Raw genomic sequence first — 10828 nt, 5'->3', positions numbered from 1 at the left:
AATATAATATCGAATGTCAGTTATGATTGAAAAGGAAAGGAAAGCAAAGGAAAGGAAAGGAAAGGAAAGGAAAGGAAAAGAAGGAAAGAAGGAGAGAAAGAGAAAGAGAAAGAAGAAAAAGAAAAAGAAAAACGGGAAAAAAGAAAAAGAGAAAAAAGATCTGCCCTGGTCGAAGTGGTCAAAGTGAGAAAGGAAACTACGGAGCCCTCTTGGTCACACTTGGCCTTGACCTCCACATTGGTGTCCTGCTCTACCACCCTCCTCATCCCCTCCACCTGCCTTGCCTGGTCCATAATGCCCTCTATCACAGCATTGAGACCAGTAGTTTGAAAGCCATCAGCTTGAATGAACATCTCCTTTTAACAAATAAGGAAACTAAGACCTGATGGCTGAGTCCCATTCTTTTCTATTCCAAATCCTTCCTTTCAAAACAATAAATCCATTTTCTTTGTTTCTTGCTGGTAGATGACTCTGTACAGTCTTCTCCAAAATAATTTTATCAGATCATCATTGCTCAGTATATTCTTCTTATAGTTAAAACATCATAATTTAACTTTACTCATACAATTTTCTTTCAACAAAACAATTTTTGAAAATATAAAAATGTCGTAAGTGCTGCTTTTCTGTTACAAATATATAGATATATACAATTTCTTTAAAAATTTTAAAAACAGTATTGATCTTTATAGTCACAAATCTAAATTTTGCTTATGTGATTATGGAGACACAGAGGGGAATTAAAAGAAGATATCATTTAACATTGTCAAATGGAACAAAGACGCCTTGTCTAAATGGAGAGGATGTAGGCATGGTTACTCAGTACAGAGCATAAGCTGTGTCTACCAAAAAGCAGACGTGCAGTTATTGATCTGAAATTGGCACAATGACAAACTGCTCTGCAAATTTTCCTCTTCCCAATTAAGGTATCTCTCTTGAACTGATTGAAAGCTATTTGATAAGTATACTTTTTTCAAGATGGTATGCTCGGTTGGGGGTCTTTTTATTAAAATGAAATTTGATCATTAGCTTTGACTAGCACCAGCTGCTGTATAAATTCTGTGTTGATGTAGACCTCCACTGGTATTCCAAATATTGCAGGTGAATCTCTGACTCCAAAATCCTCAATCATGCAGTATGAATAATTAACACCTGATAAATGCAGAATAGAAAGAACTCTCATTAGGAGACACAGTAATAGAGTCGTAATCCCATCTCAGTTCCTCAGAACACTGAACCAAATAGGACTTCAGTTATTTTTCTAAAAAAGCATTTCTAAGTCTCTTCACTTCATAATTTTTCCATATACTTGATCAGAAATGGGAAAGTTAGCACAAAAAATGAAATGTTTTTGTCTTGCAGCTAAAGACAGAATCTGAGATCCTACACATTCTAACTGATGTTTACTTTAGTGTTCTAAGTCCAGATCAATTTCCAGTGATTTGGGGCTTGTACCAGTCATAATTATTTTCCCTTCTAAATAGTTTACTGTCCATCATTAACACAAAAAAGAATTTTTCCTTTTTATAAATTTAATATTATTTCTGTGATGTATATGGCAAAACTACAGCACAAAAATGTTATAGGAAAGTTCTTTATAATGTTAAGTTTATAAAAACACCTATTTTGTGTACTAGGCATGCCTAGTAGGACTTTTCCTAAATACATTCAATATGTTCAGAAGATAAGTTTTAAACCGTGATAAACTTGGATCCATGAAATAATCAAATACATTTAAATTAAACATGCCGATAGTACAGTGGTTGAGAGCAGAATGTTCTGAAATTCACTTCCTGAGCCTCAGTTTCTTTATCTGTAAAGTGGAAATAATATTAGTGTAAGGCTCATGGGGGGTACTTGAAGAGTAATTCATTGAGAGAATGAATATACGGTATTTAGCATAACACAGTGTATTCGTTTTCCACTGCTGCACAACAAATTACCACATACTTAGTGGCTAAAAATGGCATTCATTTATTATCTGAGGATTTCTACAGGTCAGCGTGTGCCTTAGATGTTTCCTCTACTTAGAATCTCACAAGACTGCAATCAGGGTGTCAAATAGACTGTATTCTCATCTTGAGGCTCAACTGGGGAAGAAACCCCTGATAGCTCACTCACATTCTTGACAGAATTAATTTCTTTGAGGCTTTAAGACCAAGGATCCCACCTTCTTCCTGGCTGTTGGGTGAAGGCTGCCCAGAGTTCCTCACCATGTGGGCTTCCACAACACGGCTGCTTACTTCATCAAGCCAGCAAGATTAGTCTCTAGGATGAGTCTTCTGGCAAGACAGAGTCTTTTATTATATAACATAATAACAAGAGGAACATCTCATCACTTTTACCATGTTCTATTGTTTAGAAGCAAGTCACAGTTCCTACCCTAGGGGAAACACCAGGAAGCGGGGTTCATTGGGGACTACCATAGAGAATATGTCTCACATACAATAAATGATTGAATAAATGAATGCGTGAATCAATGAATAAATGAATAAGTGAGTGAATGAATGAGTGAATCTAAGTACTAACTTAGGTACGAATGGAGTAAGCCATAGAGTTCTTAGACATCAGAAAACATGGGAAATAGTTCTAAATTCAGGACAAAAAGTTAGACTATGGACTCTGCAGGATACAGCTCAGTTGAAGTCATAAGTATTCAACCTTTGAAAATAATACATTTAAGAGTTATTGGGCCTGGGCTCGGAGGCCCAGAGGATGTCAGTGTAAGATCTCAAGGATGGTGGGGAATGGAACCCTGAGGGAAGAATAGGGTTTTTAGTCCCACTTTAAAGTGATAATTTTTTTATAATTGGAGAAAAAGGAGAAATTAGCAATGAAATAAAATGGTCAAATATATTTACAAAAATTGTTTAACTTCTAAGCAACAAAAATAACTAACAATAAAAACAAATGAAACCACAGATGAAAAAGTTATCTCCAAACATATGAAAATTTATTTAAACATATTTGTGAACACTACCAATACCCAATGGATAAATGGGCAAAAGACACAATTATGTGATTCATGCACAGGAAGTATAATTAGTAAAATAAATTTGAAAATAAGGTTAATATGAATGGAACAGAAGTCTTAAAAACAAAATTTTTAAGGGCCAATCTATAATTTGATTACTCCAAGAGAAGAGAGTAAACAGTAAAATAAATTGCATTAGTATTACTCACCAAACACCTGCCATAACTTGTAACTCATCCTTGGTGGGTGGGTATTAGCTGGTAATTGACTCTCGGTCAGTCAGTGGTAAGAGGATTAAAATGGATGACTGCATACACATATAATCAAAAAACTTCTTTTCATACCATAGGTTCATATTAGCATGAATCCAATATAAAGGAAAAAGAAAAGCAACTTAAAGTTCTTGCTTTCTAATTTATTTTTACTACCCTCGTATCTGAAACACAGCAAAACAGATACAGATCAGACTCGGGAAGAACAAGAAGACTAGGTCAACAGACTAGATACTGCACAGGAAGAGAATCTGCCTGACAATGATGTCAATACCTTTATTTTAGTGAATATTCTTATTGACAACACCTTGCTTTCTGATCACCTCCTTCTTGTGGTTAGACTTGGTGGATGCAACAGTGCAAGCACCATTCCTGGACTTGGCATAGAGCACTGAGATAAGTAGGTTTTCTGCTTTTCCCTCTCCCTTAGGCCTATTCTGGGTAAACAGATAATATTAGTTTTGATGCCAGTGATAATATGCTAATACGCTTGTCCACGTGCGTCATCATATCTCCGCAGGAGTAAATTACAGCATGTCTCTTGTCATGGCCTGGAATGGAAGGGCCAACAATTAAATGAATAATAGTAAACACTTATTAAATATTTATTGTTGCTATTAATGATATTTTTATCATTGGTGGGAATGAGGCAGACAAGGATGGATTTGTTCCTGGAATCTAGATGGGCTCTCTTTTGGTGTTAGGGAGGGGGCACTCATGGGACAGCTGCAGCGGAGGGTGATCAGAGTATGCCCAACCAGATGAGCATACTACCTGAAGATGATGATGACAGATGAGCAGCAGATGGTGTCTGGAAGGTCTGGCAGCCATGGTCAGGGCCTGTGGTTTCCAAGTACAACTTCAAGCTTATGAGCTCCAGGAGATCCGGTAAGTTCTTCAAACCAGTGCTACCTACCACCCCACTAAGTAAGGTCGGGGTTAGTCTGGGACCCAAGGTAGGGCTGGGGGACAGGAAGGTGGTATGGGAAGGGAGGAGGAAGTTAAAGAACCAAGCATGTGGTGGTTACAGTACCTTTCTGAGAGCAGCTACTTGTTATTATGCACTGGAAGAGAGGAGGAAATAGATTACAACAGAGACATTCAGAGGGAATTAGCAGACCACAAATTTGTTCTTCACATTTGGCCCAAGTAAAGGCTAGGTGTCCCAGCTTGTCCCACTGTTCTCTTCACTCCTCAGTCTGCGTAATAAATGTACTTTGGTCCTGCTCTTTTAACTGTGACTTCCTTAAACTACCTGCATCAGTATGCCTTTCTTGGACTGTAAACTTTTAGAATGCAGGGATCAAATCTGTGTAGTTCTCTTTGAACAGTGTGTAACACTCTAAACAATTAGATGGTTAGTATTTTTAAGACGAAGATGATGCTACTTAGAAAACGTAAAAGATGTCATAAAGCCATTTTTTTTTTTTTTGTAATAATATCAATGGGACTTGAAAAGTTAGCACTGCGCTGGTGAGAAAACAGCAGTAATCACTTCCAATACTTAAAATGTTTACCATTGTAATCCCACTTCTAGAAGCCTAGTGTAGGGCAATAATCAGCAATATGAACAAATCTTTATTTGTAAATACATGAGCACCTAGATGCCTAACTATGGGAAAAAGGCCAAGTGAAGCTTGGTACATCTGTAAAATGGAATGTCTAGCAGTAATAAAAAATCATAGTTAATAATAATACAATAGGAAAATATTCACATTAAAAGAGCAAGTGAAAAAAGTATGAATAGTATGTTTTCAACTATGTTTTTCAAAGCATAGAAACATTGGAAAGAAATATACCACAGTGCAAAATAAAGGCAGGGGATGGGAGGAAGGTGGCAGAGAAATGGCTTAGAGGTGAACGAGGAAACAGGAACTAAGTAAGAGGAAACTAGCATTTTTGAACACCTACTGTGTACAAGCATTGGAATTAACCCCAAGCTAAGTATTTAACCCTATTAATAATTGTTTTTAATAATTAAAGATAAGAATTGGAACAAGGCCACTGGGGGAAGATAGCCTCTTTCCACAATGAACAGAAGCCCCCCATCTTGGCTAAGTGAAAAACAGGAAAGCTTGAGTGTAGTCTCAGTGAGTACGTGAGATGATTCAGATGTGCTTAGGAGCCCATCACTGCTGCTGAGCAGCTGAACGTGACAGTGAAGATGAGAGTAGGAATTAGCCAAATGGAAATTAATTGTAGGCACTGTGGGCATTGATAGGAAGAGGTGACGTGCGAGACATTAGGCCAGTCTACACTATGGGGAGCTTTCTAAAACTGTAAGTGAGCAGCCAAGAAAGCACAGGCCAAAGTATCAATATCAGGTTATAGATAAGAACAAAATGAGATTTAAAAGGGGGTGAACGGTGCATAGAGAATGGAAAAAACTAACAAGCCAAATGCACGCTTTGCGCTTGATCCCCTCACAACAGCATTCCATAACAAGTGCGGTTTTCTTCCTTTAACCCCTCTTATTTCCTCTCTAGCTTTCGTTTGCAACATTTATTTTTCTACTGATTTATCTTGGCAGCATTTAAATGTGTTCTTTTTCATCCCATGTTCATCTTTAGCTACTGCACTCCCCTACTCTGTCCTACCCTTGAAAGCTCAAATTCTCTAAACCACAGTCATTTCCTCATCCCATACACTCTTTAAAAGCATTACCGCATTACCGTCTGCCACCTGTGCCTGCCTTCTTTCTAAAACTGCTTTCACCAATGTCACCAGGAGACTCCTCATTGCTAAAAGTATTGCATTCTTTCCATTCCTTACCTTATCTAACTTTTGGGACACATTTAACCCCTGAGATCAACTGTAGAGTCACATGTACAGCAGTCCAAGGGATATTTCTAAAATGCAAGTCTGATTATATCAGCACGCTCTGTAAAAATTTTCCATGGATCTCTACTCTCCCTAAAAGAAAGTCTGAACTTCTTAATGTGGTTTGCAAAATCCTCTTTTAGCTTCATCTTCAACACACCCCCTCTGCACACCACAACCCAGCCATACTTCTTGCTATTTCTTCATTATATGTGCTCTCTTCTCTCTCTGGTAGTTCCAGTGCCTAAAACATGATCTGGCATTTATTCTGGTTGGGTCCTTCCAAACCTTTAGGTCTCAGCTTACAATCACTTCTTAAAGTCCAGGTTCAATATCCTTATTATAGGCATCTGTTGTATTGTAAATGCTCTCAAAACTGACTCCCACTTAACCAACTCACTTGATAGACATCATTTCCTTTGTAAAATATGGTGACTCCAGCCCTGGCCTCCCCAGTGCTCAAAGGTGGTAAACTGCTCTCAGTACATTCATTCACCTTACTTCTGCTCCCATTCGTTGAATTGCATTGTAAATCTAACAAGAGTTATATGTGTTCGTTCCAAACTATGCTAGTCAATGAAATATTAATAAATTCATAAAATATGAGTACAGAAGGAAAGTTGTTTTTTCTATGAAAAAAATGTAAAAAGAGAAAAAGAATGTAAAAAGACCTAAATGTGAGCTATTAAAAAACTGCTATCATATAAATTATGTATGGGTGTAAAACTGTAAATGGGAAAATCACAAATTTAAACATATTCTACTCTGAGATAGATTTGCAGGTATCTAAATTCTTGTCCCGATATTAAAAAAAAATTTAAAACTGGAAATTAAAAAAATATACAAATATATGTATAAAATATATATATGTATGTGTGCGTGTGTGTGTGTGTGTGTGTGTGTGTGTGTGTGTGTAGGTATGGTTTATGCTAGAAAGATGACCTGGGATTTCAATTATTGGCCACATAACTAAAGAAAAATCCTTAGGCCTTCATCAAAAGATTGGCAAAATAATGTACACTTATGTGGTTTTGTTGAGGTGAAATTCACACGACATACAATTAACCATTTTAAAGAGTGCAATTTCGTGGCATTTAGTGCATTCACGAGGTTGTGCAACCACCACCTCTCTCTAGTTTCAAAACTTTCTTATCATCCCAAAAGAACATCCTGTACCCTTTAAGTAATCACTCCTCATTTCCCCTCCCCCAGCAGCCCCCAATCTGCTTAAGTTGAAACAGAACCTGTAAAACATGTCGATAACATTTTTTGTGATTCACTGCTTTACTGACTCATTTGACTAATCTATGGATCCTATTCAAGTTGGGTAAGTGCACTATCCTTACAGCTCTGTATTACTTTTGCTTATTTTGTTGCCTGTGCCCCATCCTTCAGGTGTTTAGTGCTTTGCAGGCAAGGGTTGTGTTCAAGCTCTTATCCATGGGTCTGCAGCATGTGACACAATGTCTGGCAGACCGCGTGCTCCATGTTTGTGGGACTAATTCACGTTACCAAGAAGTTAATTAATTAGTTAATTAATTTGTCCACGGACTTATAGCTAGTAAATGGTGAGTCACAATTTAAGCCTATGTCTCTCTCACAGTGCACTAAGAAGAAAATGGGACCTGTTTGGGAAGTGAATTTAGGCAGCAATCACACTAAAATTGATATTGAGGAGGGCTTACTATGTTTTCAGCCCTTTTCAAGTATTACATCATTTAATCCTCCTAACAACCTTACGAGATAAATAGTACTATTAGCCCAGAAATTCTGGAGTGAGAGGTGGAGATGCCTGAATCCAATTCAAGTATTATAGAAAACCAGAGGAAGGCTTCAAGTCCAGGAGTAGCTTAGTCAAATGCCAGGATAAGACCATCATTTTATCACTTTAGTAACAACTTTTAGGACTGATTTTAGGGAAGAAAAAGTGAGGTAAGATGGCTGATCTGAATTAAGTCCTTGGTTGTACACATAAGTATCTTTTTCATGTGTTTCATCATCTACTTGGGCCTTTTGTCTTTGATTGAAAGTCTCTAGAAATTATACCTGAATACCACGGCGTTAATCACAAGCCTCCTGAAGTATTTTCATATTGTGTGCAATAAATGCCCATATACTTAGGATTTAAAGTAAGAACTACTCACCACAATATTTAGTTAAAATTACAAAGGGAGTACAAATTAAGCCATCGTTTTGTTAAGGTGTATATTATAAGTCTTATTTAATTTCCCCATGTTCTCTTATGTGTGTTTGTATAACTGTTGTGTCAAGACTTTCACTGATAAAGTATTTCAATTAGCTACTAAAAGAAATACATTTAAGGAGTTACAACTGATGTGCATTTGGACTAAATACCTATAATCAGAGTTGTTTCTCACCTGAGTCCCTCTTACCGATGTTATGTAACAAGTGGCCCTGATTGCTGGCAATAGCTCACTTAACATGGGCACATTTGTGTGGTAATCGCATAAAAATAATGACTCACTAGCACTTCAAAGAGAAACTGGTACTAGTTAGATTAGGTAAGTTATATGGTCACTTTATCGTATCTGGAAGTCTCATTCTTAAATCACTGGGATTTTTTAAACCCCTTTCTACAGGACAAGTTGGAGACCAGCTAAGAAACTAAATGGTATTGGGGGTGGGGAGGGGGGGAGGGGCAACAATTACAGAAACTGGTGAATGGAAGGAAGGGTGGCGAGTCACCTGCCTTCATGCTCACTCACCTCTATGTTTCTACCCACTTGTCACTAGCTTCCTGGGTAACCAGGGCTTAACGCTTGGGTGTAGTCTTATGGTCAAAAATGGCTAAAATGAGCTGAAAAGGCAGAGGCAGTGGTCGTAACAGTAGTAATGGTGAGGAGATTCAGTGCAGAAATGTATACATAGGAAAGTAAAGTTGTCCCCCATCCACTAGTGGCCTTTTCTGTCCCTGTGTGGTTTGTAGGATGATCGTATCCCTCTTCGACCATCTTCTGACATTGTCTTTTATAATCATAAAATCATCAGCAGCAAGGTAAATAATTTCTCTGATTTGTAACTGAGCCTAAGACGTTTATTCAAAGTTTAGATTAGAAAATTGTTACATTGTTCAATTTGATGACTTAAGTAGGCAGCTCAAGGTACAGGCAAATCCTACCTTTCCTACAAAGCCATCATGGGAAACCCAAGGCGGCCAAACAGCCTTCCCGTAGGAAGTTTAAAGAACGAAATCTACTTCTAAAATTATTTCCATATCTTAATCTGACCCGTTTATAAGAAATTCCATCTCTGAGAACTTTGTAGAAAATAGCATTCTCCCTCCTAGCTTTGCTCAAATTCATTTCCATGAGATAGTGGGCCTAAAAATGTGGTAAATCCAGTCTCTGAGAAGGCTTCTTTTTCCTATTCAGAGCTTCCTCATCCAATCTCATGTGATGTTCTTTATCCCAAGGAAATGTAGCTTAGCACTTGTAAATATCTCAGAGAATGCAAAACTTTGAAGGGGGAACTTTATTTTATAATAATTTAAATTTATTTAATATAATTTTAAATATATAACAAATACATTTACATGGTTTAAAAATTAAAATGACATCAAAAGTATACATTGAGAAGCTATGTTTCACCCCCTTTTCTCATCCGCCCCACTAATCCCTGATGCCCTCTCTAGGTTCGCACTTGCATTGGTTTCTTATGGGGGCTTCCAATGTTTTTTATGCATATACAAGCAAACATCAATTCTCATTCTTATTTTCCTACATTTCTTATACAAAAGGCAATATGCACTATATGTGTTCTGCAGCTTCTTTTTTCATATAAAAATATATCCTGGAGATCATTTCATATCAGAACATAGAGAGCATTTATTAAAACATATAAAGTGTCTTTGTCGACAGACACTCAGGATATTTAACTCTTAACAAACTTAACACCACAAACAGTGCTGCAGTGAATGCTGGTCTACGTGTCCTTTTGTACATGCACAAGTCTATCTGTAGGATACATTTCCAGAAGCAGGACATCATAGAATTTTGATTAAATATATGTTTTAACACTTATCAAAGAGTGGCTGGTATTTTAGTTAGTGTTGTCTGTTTCTTCACTATTTTATGAGCTTCTAAAAGGTATGAACTGTGTTTTATTCATCTTTACATCCATAGATACCCTACCACGGTACCTAGCATTTTAACACTGCATACAAAATAAACTTATCAGTGTAACTATAACCTTGAGAACATTAAAATAACCCCTCAACTTAAAAGGCTGAGATCTAAGGTGTAGATTAAGAGGCACTTCCGAGTTTCTATTTAAGGATGAAAATGGGATTCGTAAAATGCCAGGCCAAATGAAAATATTGAATAAAGAGTGGAAGTTTTAAGGATGTGACTGTTTCTTCAAATCCAGGGACTGGAACAATGTCATGTAAATTTTCTGGGTTATTCACACACAGAGAAGCTGAATGGTAAAATAGAGGGGAAGCCTGGAACACTCCTGCTGCATGAAGATTAGCCACAAATGACTGAGAACAGCACTTGCTCAGAAGCTTAGCCCAAGATAGGGAGTAAATGCACACCTGGAGTAGAATTTGAGCAGAGAGGAAGATTGTACAAGAGTGTGTGTGTGTGTGTGTGTGTGTGTGTGTGTGTGTGTGTGTGTGAGACAGGGTTCCAATTCACTTTCATCTCCATTCTTATGACTTGTGAATGGCTCTTGATTCTGCTCTCCAGGCCCACACTTGTCAGGAAGGCTGCTAGCAAGGAAACTTGGTGAAAATTCAGATCTG

General features: G+C 37.4%; 1 protein-coding gene across 1 annotated transcript in view; it reads right to left on the bottom strand.

Moving 5' to 3' along the window:
• Positions 1-1022: 1022 nt before the first annotated feature.
• Positions 1023-10828, bottom strand: part of SFTA3 (surfactant associated 3) — an 11222-nt gene continuing 1416 nt past the window's right edge. Inside the window, 2 exon segments of the mRNA XM_025047940.1 lie at positions 1023-1111; positions 1114-1149. Coding sequence (XP_024903708.1) covers positions 1023-1111; positions 1114-1149 — 125 coding nt within the window.

This window comes from Pteropus alecto, unplaced genomic scaffold (assembly GCF_000325575.1).
Source record: "Pteropus alecto unplaced genomic scaffold, ASM32557v1 scaffold104, whole genome shotgun sequence".
Lineage (NCBI taxonomy): Eukaryota > Metazoa > Chordata > Mammalia > Chiroptera > Pteropodidae > Pteropus > Pteropus alecto.
This window is presented reverse-complemented; position numbering and strand designations above follow the sequence as displayed.